This window comes from Rhamphochromis sp. 'chilingali' (genome assembly GCF_963969265.1).
Source record: "Rhamphochromis sp. 'chilingali' genome assembly, chromosome: 14".
NCBI classification, from domain to species: Eukaryota; Metazoa; Chordata; class Actinopteri; order Cichliformes; family Cichlidae; genus Rhamphochromis; species Rhamphochromis sp. 'chilingali'.
The window spans coordinates 36,408,899-36,422,795 of NC_137941.1; the positions used below are offsets into that span (position 1 = coordinate 36,408,899).

The window sequence follows — 13,897 nt, forward strand, 5'->3', positions numbered from 1 at the left end:
AACACGGGGACAGTTTTCTTAAACATGTTGATGGAACAAAATTCCCTATATATGAACACGAGAGACTGTTCTTTATAAACACTGTGCAAGAGTTTGAAGATAAATGTAATGGATGTTTTGATATGCAAACGTGGCATGAAATCCTAGGACACTGTAATTATGAGGATATTCAAAATCTGCAAAATGTCGTTGATGGAATGGAAATTAAGGGTAAAATCAACAAAAATATGCAATGTGAAGCCTGTATACAAGGGAAGTTTATTCAAACTAGGAACCGAGAACCGGATGAAAAGGCCAGGGCAGCATTAGAGTTGGTACATACGGATTTGGCTGGTCCGATTACGCCAAACTCTAAAGAAGGGTTTAAGTTTGTTTTGTCATTTGTTGATGATTATTCAGGTGCAACATTTGTATATAATCTGAAACACAAAAGTGATACAACTCAAGCAACTGAAAGATTTATTGCAGATGTGGCGTCATATGGGAAAATCAAGTGCATTCGTTCTGATAATGGAACTGAATTTACAAGCAGTCAGTTCAGAGATTTATTAAGTAGACACGGCATTAGGCAGGAAACTTCGGCGCCATATTCGCCTCATCAAAACCGAACAGCAGAGAGGAACTGGCGTACACTTTTTGACATGGCGAGATGCATGTTAGTTGAGAGCGAATTGCCAAAGTCTTTATGGCCATATGCAGTACAAACCGCGGGAGTGATTAGGAACCGATGTTTTAACAAACGCACAGGTCAGACAGCGTATAAGATGTTAACTGGAAAAAGACCTGATCTTTCTAGAATGAAAAAATTCGGATCATTGTGCTATGCTTATAAACAAAATAGGGGAAAGCTGGATCCAAGATGCGACAAAGGTGTTTTCTTGGGATATGACAAAAATAGTCCAGCATATTTGATCTATTTCCCAAAAACCGGGAAGGTTGAAAAGCACAGATTGATAAAAATACTAAATCCCGCGACAATGGATCAACAAACACAGAGTGATCAGATGTATGAAGATGAGGTTTATGAATCCAGAAAAGATGGTGAACCCAAACAGACGAAGGATGAGGATATTCCAGATGGTAGTGAAAGCAGTCAAACTGAGTCCGAGGTTAAAACTGATGATAAAGTAGATGCTGGAGCTACACGTTATCCATCCAGAATCAGAAAGAGACCTGATTATTTGAGTGATTATATCACGGATGTGAAAGAGTGTGAAAATGAACAGATGCAAACTAGTGTTGATTATTGCTACAGATTGTTGTGTGAAATACCCACATCATTTAGCGAAGCTATTGTGTCAAGTGAGTCAAAAGAATGGGAAAGAGCGATGAATGAAGAAATTCAATCCCTTAAGGAGAATGACACATTTACTTTAACCACTTTACCAGAGGGTAAGAAAGCAGTGGGGGGTAAATGGGTTTATGCCGTTAAAAAGAACTCAGACGGATCAGACAGATATAAAGCTCGATTTGTGGCTAAAGGTTTTAGTCAAACAAAAGGAGTTGATTATGAGGAGACTTTTTCACCGACTGCTAATTTATCGAGTGTGAGAGTTTTGATGCAGAAAGTGGTTCAGGATGATATGTTGGTTCACCAGATGGATGTAAAAACCGCCTATCTACACGCACCAATAAATGAAGAAATATATATACAACAACCAGAAGGTTTTGAGACAGAATCAAGTGAGACTAATAAACTGGTGTATAGACTAAAGAAATCACTTTATGGGCTGAAGCAATCGGGTCGTAACTGGAACCAAACCTTACATGACTATATTTGACACAGAGTTCACTCACATGAATTTCACTCACATGTGCTGTAGAAGTGATTTGATTTGAGAGTTCAAACTCACTGCTGTAATGGCTTATGATGATTAATATAATAACTATAATATTGGCCATATCATATTTACACTGACTTTAGTCTCATGAACAACATTAGCTAATTGTTATTTACTAGCTAATCTTAAATGACTGCAGTACAAATATGAAGGCCAACAATCATGTTTTACAGTCCTGTGGTCTCAGCCTCAGATACTTATTAAATCACACAAAGCTCGTGTAGAAACAAACACACAAACAAAATATGTTCTCTTTCATTTCTGTCAAACAAAACTGTATGAAACGTTTCCAGCGATTGGTGTTATGGTTGCTAGGCAACCTGGGCAGCGCGATGGAGGCTAGACCGTCCCATTTCACAAGCCTCTTACTTCCGGCCTTAGCGGTCTTTGAGTACGCAGCCTTTGAGGATCGTTGAGGCTGCGTACTTTAAGGCTGCAGACCCTGAATTGGGATACAGCCTTTGTCTCATGTCAGTGTTTTCAGTTTTGCTTCCTTGGTCTCGTTAGCCCTGATGTCTCCCACCAGTGTTCACCTCCTGCCTCTCATTCCCCTCGTTATGCCCTGTGTATTTTAGCCCTGTATTTTCTGTGCTCCCTGTCGCGTCGTAAACGGCACTAATCCTGTGCTGTGTGTCTCCCCGTGGATTAGTTTTGTATTGTCTCTTATTTTCCAACCAGCAATAAAGCTGCCGTTTTTGAGTTTCACTCCAGTCTTCCGAGAGTCTGCATTTTGGGTCCTTTTCCTCGTTCCTGCCTGCACACAGCTGAACTATGACATTTAGGTATGTAGACATGGTCTACATACATACCTGCATGTTAGACCTAATCCCGAACCAAACTATTTAAAGCGGTATTTCCTTTAATTGTTGCTCCAGTTTTGGATATAATGAATTTATTTTTAGAAAATGGATACGTACCATAGGATTTTAAGGTTGCTGTAATTAAACCTCTATTTAAGAAACCCTCTTTTAATCAAGACAACTTAATGAACTATAGACCTATATCTAATCTTCCCTTCATATCTAAAATTCTTGAGGTAATAGTTGCCAATCAGGTGTGTTAGCACTTAAACAATAACGACCTGTTTGAAGAGTTTCAATCTGGCTTTAGAGCTCATCATAGCACTGAAACAGCTCTGGTGAAAGTTACTAATGATATTCTCATGGCCTCAGATAATGGACTGGTGACCATTCTGGTTCTACTGGACCTCAGTGCTGTTTTTGACACATTCAATCACAATATTCTCATAGAAAGGTTTGAAAATGTTGCAGGGATCAAAGGAACAGCACTAGGCTGGTTTAAATCTTACTTGTCCAACAGACTCAAGGTTTGTTTACGTAAATGATAAATCCTCTTCAACCTCTATGGTTACTTGTGGCGTACACCACAGGGTTCTGTACTTGGACTGATCCTTTTTACTATATATATGTTCCCTATTGGTAAAATCATTAGACAGCATGGGATAAATTTCCATAGCTATGCACACCTAAATCCTGATGAACCTAATCAGTTATAAAGATTACGGGCATGCTTGGAAGACATAAAAACCTGGATGTCTTCAAACTTCCTCCTTTTGAATTCCGACAAGACAGAAGTTGTCTTTGGACCAGAAGCTCAGAAAAACAAATTACTTGGTCAGTCCCTTCATCTGGATGGCATTAAATTAGCCTCCAGTAATAAAGCAAAGAACCTCTGTGTTATTTTTTGACAAAGACATGTCATTTAGATCTGACATGAAAGAGGTTTCTAGGGTCTCCTCCTTCCACCTCCGTAATATTGCTAAAATTAGAAACATCCCATCCAGGAGTGATGCTGAAAAACTAGTTGATGCCTTTGTTACTTCAAGGCTGCATTACTATAACTCTTAACTATCAGGAAGTCCACATAATGCAACTAAAAGTCTTCAGCTGATCCAAAATGCTGCAGCCAGGGTTCTGATGAATATCAAAAGAACAGATGACATCTCCTCCCGTGTTTTAAATGCACTTTAGAACAGCACGCAGCAACACTACATATGAGCGAGCGGAGGGAGGCATGGGGTCTTCACAGAGCCCCACTCTCTGCCAGCCGTCAGGGCGGGGGGGCCTGAAGGTGGAATTGGCCATCTGATCGAGGCCTGGGTTGCAGCGGCCCCCTGCCACTGCGGAGCCGGGGACGGTCTGCTTGATTTCCACCTCAGGGAGGAGGGCAACATCTGGGTCTGGGTATGAGTTCCCCCTCCGGGGCAAGAATACCTGGACCTGGGATGTAGAGAATGTTTGGGGAGTGTGATTGTGTGTACAGTGTCCATTTATGTCTGTGTCCACGTTGGGTGAGGGCCGAGTGTTTGTGGTTGTGTGTATGAGGGTGGGAAGGTATGTTTGTGTCTGCCGTACACATCACCACAAACAACACCACAAGCAGAGCACAAGTTTTAAGCCAGCGTGGTGTGATTATAGATGCCGTGCAGGTGGGTCCATCTCACATGCAGCGGCATCGCAGAACACGCCCCGCCACATACCCTCTTCCCCCGACTAAGACCGAGGAGCCACCTCCCCCCCCCCCCCTCCATGAGCAAGCGAGGGAATAGGCCTGGAGCATCAGCGCCCCAGCCCAGCCACGGGGAAGTGACTACCTGGGCGTTCGCCTGTAGATCTAGCGGCGCTGGTGACGAGGTGGTTCCAGGGACCGCCCACGCTTCCAGCGGCACCCCCATCCCGCTAGCGCACCAGCCTGTGGCTCACCTGAGCCGGTCGTTCCCTCGCGCTGTCCAACAATTACAATAATTATACGGTTGCTGTAACAGATTGTAGATACAATGCAGGTGAGTCCATCTCACCTGCAGCAGCATCCCAGACCAGCCACAATAATAAAGATTTTTCTATTTCATTATAAACTTTGTCCTAATTATGTCATGAGTTTTTACTATTTAAAAAGAAAAAGAAAGCATCACAAAAACACTTAAGGTCATGAAAATTAATTGTATTGCTGCAATACTTAAATATCTGTGGTCTAATCTATTTTTATTCACCAATCTCATTGTAGCAATAATATGCCTTTTTGGTCCAAGTTAATTATTTGAATTTTAAAACTCTTTTAGCCAAATAACTTTGAAGTTGTTACTAAAACTCATCATCCCCATTTACTACTTTTGTTTCATTCTTTAAAAATTTAGAAGCATAAATATCAGTCTTTTGGAAAAATTACATTTTATACAGTATTATTAAGTCTACATATTCCAAGTGAGTTATGTCAGAATGCACTAGAGCAATTTAACTCTATTACATCATAGCATTCTATTTGCAAGAATCCCAGTGTTAATCCACTGTTCTTGGCCAATGATATCCACTCCTCAGCACTATGGGGGCGCTAATGTACATCTACGCTGGTTGCCAACCACCATGAACATTTAAAGAGCAGAAGAAGAAGAAGAGGACACTAAAGAGTTCAGGTGCACGACATGAGGATTTAATGAGACAGCTTTTATCTTACTGCTTTCGTGGAAGATCAGGTGAGAACCATACAAATTCCCTTACACATGATGTTTATATAAATATATTCATCCAATAAAGCAAAGTAATATAGGTTATTATATTACGTTCGGATACACCAAAGCATCTAATTTTTGACAGTTTAGCTAGCCAGCATGCTAGTAGCAAAAGTTTGACATTCTGTTGCTGTTGGTTTGATTAATTTTGGTTTTAGCATCACAAAACTTGTGGTTTTAAAACTAGTGAGATCTGTTTTCAGAAAATATTTTACAAATGAAACAAAAACTGTAGGACAAATATGCTTATTGTTCAACCATACTAAATCATTATTTTAATTTATAACTTTAAGAAATATAAAAGGTTAAGGAAATGTGGATATGAAAATTAACTCATTAAGATTTGCAGTAACCTTAGACCAAATAAAATATACGAAACAGAACTTCCACAGGTAGGGCATGCAGCCTCTGACACACAGTGATACAAGATAGGAGGAACACAGATATTTGGAACCTTTAGGGGAGCTCTCCCCAACATAAATAGATTTTTCGATCTGTTTATTTCTATGTCTACATACATTTTGTAGTATAATGTGTTATTTCTAAAGTCATTAATACCTGATCTTTGCAGGGGATGGCGGCAACAAGGCCACGGAGAGCTAAAATAAATCCCATACAAGATGCTAGGTATTACTGCTCCTTAGGTGAAGACAAGGCAGGATTTGATGTGAGGTATATTGATTCATTTAAAGGTGAGTTGATTCCAAAGAATGCAGTCAGCTTCTCAAAATAGAAATTTTTATGTTTTTTGTAGTTTTTTTGTAGCATACCATGCATGAGAAAATTAATAATCACGAATATAATTATACTTGTTTTATTATTATTATTATTATATTTCTATTTTTTCCTTGTCTTTCCCCAAGGAATTATGAACATGTTACATGTTCCAAAATAAATAATACAATATAATCAAATAAAAAACATATTTAAAAACAAGAAGGATTTTAATTAAATGGTTTATAGTTTATTGCCCAATTTGTTTTTGATGTGTGTCTTTAGGTCGCGGTGTGTTCAGCTGTCGGTCATTTCAAAAGGGAGATTTTCTTTTTGAGTACAGAGGACAAATCATAACTAAAGAGGAACAAGAAAACCGAATGAAACTTTACCATGATGCACTCAAGGTTTTCATATTTGATTTCAAGTTCAATGGAAAACAGTTATGGTATGTAACTGCTTTGATAAAGGATAAAATACATGAGGTTTACAAATTATAATATTCAAATAATATTTTGAATTGAATATTAAAATGTTATTCAGACGTTCTACAACCTAATATACTTAATGACTTTCTTTACAGAGTGTAATTGTTATTGTATACTTTTTGTTTTAGTGTTGATGCTACCAGAGAGGACGGCTCACTTGGCAGACTTGTAAATGACGATAATGTGAATCCAAACAGTAAAATGACAGTTACCAGAGTGGATGGAAGGCCCCATCTCTGTTTGTTTGCAATCAAAGATATTGGTCCAGGAGAAGAAATCACCTATAACTATGGTGATTCCAACTGGCCATGGAGAAGCAAGGTATAATGTAAATAGTACAGTATAAGTATAAATAGTATTAAATGAATAAAGGCTATACTGAAAAGTATGCATACACACACGGGTCCTGTGTAATACTCAACTGGACAGGTCCAGACATTAGGAGGACTGTATTCATCTTGGCTAGACCCAAAGACTGCCATTCATTATTCATGCTTCTTCCTTAGAAATCCAACATGGTGGCATCTCAGGCTGTGGATGAGATTGCAGCCAGTTCCTCTCCTAACGACGCAACAAAGGTAAATTGGAGTTTCAGTGTCAGATTGTTTTAGTTGTAGACTGAGGTGCTAGTTATTAGGCAGTATTGAGGTATGTGGGTCCTTGGTTATCTTGACCAAGTAAGATGCACGCATTAGGAGGACTGAGATTTGAAACAGGAAGTATAAACAACTGAGTTCTACCTACAAGTGCGCCCACACACACGGGTCCTGTGTATTACTCAACTGGACAGGTCCAGACATTAGGAGGACTGAGTTTCGAAATGAATTCAGATCAATGAGAGTTACTCTGGCAATTGTGCATACACACACGGGTCCTGTGTATTACTCAACTGGACAGGTCCAGACATTAGGAGGACTGTATTCATCTTGGCTAGACCCAAAGACTGCCATTCATTATTCATGCTTCTTCCTTAGAAATCCAACATGGTGCCATCTCAGGCTGTGGATGAGAATGCAGCCAGTTCCTCTCCTAACGACACAACAAAGGTAAATTGGAGTTTCAGTGTCAGATTGTTTTAGTTGTAGACTGAGGTGCTAGTTATTAGGCAGTATTGAGGTATGTGGGTCCTTGGTTATCTTGACCAAGTAAGATGCACGCATTAGGAGGACTGAGATTTGAAACAGGAAGTATAAACAACTGAGTTCTACCTACAAGTGCGCCCACACACACGGGTCCTGTGTATTACTCAACTGGACAGGTCCAGACATTAGGAGGACTGAGTTTAGAAATGAATTCAGATCAATGAGAGTTACTCTGGCAATTGTGCATACACACACGGGTCCTGTGTATTACTCAACTGGACAGGTCCAGACATTAGGAGGACTGTATTCATCTTGGCTAGACCCAAAGACTGCCATTCATTATTCACGCTTCTTCCTTAGAAATCCAACATGGTGCCATCTCAGGCTGTGGATGAGAATGCAGCCAGTTCCTCTCCTAACGACGCAACAAAGGTAAATTGGAGTTTCAGTGTCAGATTGTTTTAGTTGTAGACTGAGGTGCTAGTTATTAGGCAGTATTGAGGTATGTGGGTCCTTGGTTATCTTGACCAAGTAAGATGCACGCATTAGGAGGACTGAGATTTGAAACAAGAAGTATGAAACCCCAACCCTAAATCTGGTTTGCATAAAGACGTAGTTCTCGGCTTGGTTGAAATGAACTCTGATGTAGTTAGATCGCATATTTGAATTTCAGCTGATCAAGGAGCAAGAATGAAGCTTACTATAGGAAGGAGCATGTAAATACAACCGAAACAATCGCTAAACTCTTTCCTGTTAATGCTAAGCACATTTATGTAACATTGTTGTGTAAAGGCCATCCGTTATGTCTTGATGGATTCATGACTTCATGATTTAATTATACTTTTTTACACTCCCAGTCAAAACTTTGGACACATCTTCTCATTTCAGAAAGAACAAATTGTAAGTCTAATCTTTTTTGGGTGTTGTGGGTCCACAATGAATTTTCTTTTCATTGTGGTTTTGTAATATATACCATAATATAAAACCTAGAAGAACAAATTGTTTTGAAAATTGATCTATATACAGCAGGTATTTTTCCCTTTAAATTTTGCATTGCAAAAGTTACAAAAATTGATTTAATAGTTTTAGTAACACTTGAACCTGTTTTTTTTTTTTTTTTTTTTTTTCTTCCGTCCTTAACTCCTTTTTAAAGAGGAACCAAAACAACTATTTGGTTGTGATATTTTACATCACAAAAGTATGAATTTTGTTTTTGATTACACTGTTTTTTTTTTTTTGTTTTTTTTTACCAAACAGGACTGCGATCATGATCTAGTCCCTGACGAAATGTCAAGTTTAGAAAAATGTTTTGCATGTGGAGGACCTTTTTCGCCTCTGAAATGGAGTGGTGTGAGATGTGAAGGTAATTATTTAATTATGGAAGGTTGGGTACATTAGAATATCTTAAATATGATCCATAAGGAACACTATAAAAACTAATCCATAAGTAAATATGATATATGTTCATAATGAACCTTTTACATCTGCACTTTTTACATATTTACTTACCATGTCATTATTAAAGCTGCTATACCCAATTTGCAAAAACAAGTTAGCTTAACATATTTTTTTTTCATGTTCATAACAACATTTTAACAAAGCATAGCTATAAATGTTGTTTGGAGATTAAAGAAAAAAAAATGAAGTGGTTCTGTTGCATTTGTCTAAAACCATCAGCCAATAACATGGCTCAGTCCAGAAAAACGATAGAACAGTCTTTCCTGACTCCTTAAATTCTACATTAACATGGCTCCACCACACTATGCACTGGCCTGTTTAGCAGCAAAGCACACCAGGGGGTGTGGCCTATGGATAATATCCAATGGGAGGGGGGAGCCTTCTTGACTGTGTTTATGCTTCCATCTAGCCTGTTTTTTTAAATTGGGGAAAGCGGCTTTAACTACCTTTCTTTTATTAACTTAATTTTTCTCTGTCTAGTTTGCTACCAGTCCTGGCACAAAAGATGTTATGTTAGCCACAAGGTGAACCTCACTGAACCTCTTCCAGAGGTAAGTGTTTTTGCAGAATTCTTCTCAGTAAAATATGTAAGGTAAACAAAGTCTTACTTTGTGTTTTTGATTGTTATTAGGTCTTTAGTGAAGATAGTTCAAGTGAGGGAGCTTCATCAGAAGAGGAATATGTGCCAGATTCTATAGCTGACTCAGACAGCTCATGGGACAACAAATCAGAGCCTTTAAATATAAGTTGCAAACAAGTACAGAACTCTGAGATCTCCAGCAGTCAATCTGCTTGCAAAACGAAAAGACCTCGCCTAGAAAGTTTTTTAGAGAGAGTAGGACAAAGAATTTCAGAAGATGCCGAATCAATATCTGAAGATGGAATTGGCACAAGACAGCTCGACGTATCAGGGGTTATTGCCACAGCAGAAAAGTCTGATGCTGAAGGCATTGTTGATGACTCTAATACTACGGCTGAAGATTCCTTAAAAACATCCTCCTCACTAAGAAACAAAACATACTGCTACATTTGTGGAAAACTACAGACAAAGTTTACACGTCATTTAAAAACTCATGAGAAATCACATGCAGATGTTGCTCGAGTTTTAAGTCTTCCCAAGAAGTCCAAAGACCGTTTGAAAATGCTTTCTAAGCTGCGAAACAAAGGAAACCACAGACATAACTCGGAGGTCATCGCAAGTGGGATTGGATCATTAAAAACCAGACGCACATCAAAAAAACCCTACAAAGGAAAAGACTATATTCACTGCATTTATTGCGAGGCATTATATCTTAAAAGAGATCTTTGGAGACATGTTCGTAAATGTTCTTCAAAACCAGTGGAGGCCAATTCAGAGGGGGGACGAAAAAAGGTCTTGTCCCTGGCCTGTATGAGTGAGTCAGCTCTGTGTCAGCAAGTTTCCCCCGGTGTTTGGAAGATATTAGCTGTCATGAAAGATGATGAAATAACTTCTACTGTGCGAAGTGACTTCTCTATTCTTCAGCTTGCTCAATCATTCTTTAACAAACATGGGAAAGATCCCACCAAATTTGACTACATTCGCCAGACACTCCGAGAATGTGGAAGACTTCTGCTCACACTTCGGAAAGAATGCTCAATACACACTTTTGAGGATGCTGTAAGACCTGCAAATTTCAATGTGGTTATCAAAGCTGTTAAGAAGGTGTGTGGGTATGATGAAGAAAAGAACTGCTACTCGACTCCAAGCCTTGCTTTAAAGTTGGGACACTCACTGCAGAAAGTCTGTGATATTATACATTGCAGAGCACTGATGGCAGAAGACAGTGCACTGATAAAGTCAACCCAGAGTTTCAAAACCCTTTATGCTACAAAGTGGTCAGAACTCATCTCCCATACTGCATTAACCACACTAAACGAGCGGCACTTCAACAAGCCTTCCACACTTCCTTTCACAGAAGATGTTCAGCGTCTTCATAGACATCTGGAGAAGACTACAGAACAAGCACTGAAGGACTTGGAAGAGCATAGTTCACCAAAATCATACAGTGAACTTTGTAAAGCTACCATGGCAAATGTAATACTATTTAACAGGAGAAGAGGGGGAGAAATTTCAAAGATGACACTGAATGGCTTCCAGGAGAGAGACACTAGTACCCTGCACAAGGATGTTGCAATTGGACTGACAAAATTTGAACTTTACCTTTGTCAACACTTCAGTCGTGTAGAATTGAGGGGTAAACGAGGACGCAAGGTTGCAGTGCTACTTTCACCAGACATGGTGAATGCCATAACACGGCTGACAGAGAAAAGACAAGACTGTGGTGTTCTGGCAGAAAACATATTCCTGTTTGCCAGACCTCATTGTCTGACTCCCTACAGAGGACAGGACTGTTTGAGGATTTATGCGACTGAATGTGGGGCTGAAAACCCTGAACACCTACGTTCAACGCAGTTGCGCAAACATGTCGCAACTTTGTCTCAGATCTTAAACCTCAAGAATCACGAGTTAGACCAAGTTGCCAACTTCCTAGGTCATGATATTCGTGTTCATCGCGAATATTATAGACTTCCAGAGGCTACTACCCAGCTTGCCAAAATATCCAAACTACTGATTGCCATGGAGAAAGGGTCTCTCAAAAGCCTTCAAGGCAAAACACTTGAAGAGATTGAAATCGAAGGTAAAGTGGTGTTAAGGTTAAGAATTATACACGTTTCCTGCACTATAACCTTATAATTCATTAAGACAATCTTTTATTTTGTTAGATAACCTACAGTTGACAGATTCAAGTGAAGAAAGTGAGGTCGGAGCGGAGCGTGAGGAGGTCGGAGCGGAGCGTGAGGAGGTCGGAGCGGAGCGTGAGGAGGTCGGAGCGGAGCGTGAGGAGGTCGGAGCGGAGCGTGAGGAGGTCGGAGCGGAGCGTGAGGAGGTCGGAGCGGAGCGTGAGGAGGTCGGAGCGGAGCGTGAGGAGGTCGGAGCGGAGCGTGAGGAGGTCGGAGCGGAGCGTGAGGAGGTCGGAGCGGAGCGTGAGGTCAATGAAGGAAATCTTGTATATCCACAGATTGGTAAGTACAATGTGATTAGTCTCAACTTTGTTCAATTTATGAAATCACATGACTAATAGACTTTATTACAGATTCTATAGATACTAGAATGATGAAGAAAGTTGTCAAGGAACCTCCAGGTATGTGTTTGTCATCATTTATTGAAGCTTTTACCTTTGTAACTACTTCCTAGACACTTTTGCTATCTTTGCTATCTTTATGTAAAAAAAAAAAAGATAATTCATTACTATCATTTTTCCAGTGATTGTTACCTTTGTCCAAATGGTAATTTAAAGAAAGTCAAGGATCTTTCTAAAGACCAGCTCAACAGAATAGAAAGGTCAGTTTTGGAGGATGGTCAGGTAGGAAATGCTAGTTTGAACAGGTGATTTTGAGCTGTGATTTAAAGTTCTAGAGAGAATCTAATGAGCAGAGGAAGTTCCAGAGGGTGCAATTAGCAGTGGCAAAGGATTGTACCCTCAGATTTATGATTTTGATGATGGGGGTAAGGAGGTTAGTGTTAGCAGTGTTGTGGGAGAGTGACAGTAAAGACAATCCCTCAGGGTGGCGGGGGCGAGGTTGTTGAAGGCTTAAAAGTTGATTAGGAGTTTGCACTCAATACTATAGTCAGTGTGCAGCCAGTAATGTTCTTTTTAGGATGTGGTGATATAGTCTCTAGAGTGAGTGCAGTAGAGTAAGGGGGCAGCAGAGTTCTTAATAGATTGCAGTTCTTGGAGGTGAGTTTGGGGAAAGCAAAGATGCTGGGATTCTTTTTGAGGGTGGAGAGAATGGATAGGATTAGGAAGAACAATATCATTGGGACTGCACATGTTGGAAAAAATGTCTACATTGTTCTACATTGGCCAGGTTGAGGTTGTGTTGGGCATGTGCAAACAAGGGACAGTGAGGAAGGTTTGTTGAAGGATGTTAGAAAGGAAGCTGCCCTGCAGGAGACAGAAGGAGATGAGATTAATCAAGAGAGATGAAAATAGTTGGTGTGTGGAGGGCTGATCTACTACTCTTTATTTACCTGGTTTGCGCTTCTGAAGTATTCCCTCTACGCTCTCATCCTCTTTCTACAGTAAATCAGTGGTGAGTGGAAAGTTGACCAGTCACCGGAGTAGTGATGGGTCGTTCGCGAACGAAATGGCTCTTAGAGCTGGTTCTTTGAAGTGAACGATGCGAGCCGGCTCCTTATTGGGAGCCGTGGATTTTTTTTTTTTACTTTCTCTTGCCCTCTCTCTCACTTTTTTCGCTGCACGTCAGCCTTGTGTTTGCGCTGAGTAGAGACGGGAGGGGCGCAAACAGAGCCTTGCGTTTGCACCCCTCCCGCCTCTGAGCAGAGGGAGGAGCTAGGGGCGGTAGTTACACTCGCAACAGCAGTAGCACACGAAAAGAGCAGCAGGGAGAGAGAGAGAAAGAGAGCCAGGAGCAACAACAAGAGACAATGTCGTCACATTAGAAAGGTGGAGTAAAGAAAATGAGTGACACCAAGAAAAGAAGCAAAATCTAGAACCATTTAAATTTTACTGACAATACATAGGCAGAGTGTAGAGTCTGCAAGAAAAGGATATCATATAGAGCCGGTGCACGGGCACCTGAAAACTGTCCACTCATCAGTGCGATGGGAAGATAAAACACAGTGAATTAAGTGTGATATAAGTGAAGCTGCCAGTGTGTCTACCCACTGAGCTGAGCACTGGGCACTTGGTATTTTTAAATTTAAAGTTTAAATTTTAAAAGTTAAATTGTAAATGGTAGGTT

General features: G+C 40.1%; 2 protein-coding genes across 2 annotated transcripts in view; both read left to right on the forward strand.

The window, feature by feature from the left end:
• Nucleotides 1-400: 400 nt before the first annotated feature.
• On the forward strand, nt 401-10,218 carry LOC308410481 (uncharacterized protein; the record flags this gene model as incomplete). Its single annotated transcript, XM_080903816.1, has 10 exons — nt 401-6,059; nt 6,367-6,529; nt 6,698-6,890; nt 7,076-7,147; nt 7,544-7,615; nt 8,012-8,083; nt 8,909-9,014; nt 9,590-9,660; nt 9,741-9,866; nt 10,201-10,218. Exons 1-10 carry the CDS (start codon nt 5,942-5,944, stop codon nt 10,216-10,218), a joined length of 1,011 nt encoding a protein of 336 aa, XP_080759942.1. The 5' UTR covers nt 401-5,941.
• LOC308409649 (uncharacterized protein) overlaps nt 9,054-13,897 on the forward strand; it is a 7,569-nt gene continuing 2,725 nt past the window's right edge. Inside the window, exons 1-3 of the mRNA XM_080902553.1 lie at nt 9,054-11,769; nt 11,855-12,154; nt 12,226-12,273. Coding sequence (XP_080758679.1) covers nt 10,251-11,769; nt 11,855-12,154; nt 12,226-12,273 — 1,867 coding nt within the window. The 5' untranslated portion in view covers nt 9,054-10,250. The remainder of the gene's footprint in view (nt 11,770-11,854; nt 12,155-12,225; nt 12,274-13,897) is intronic.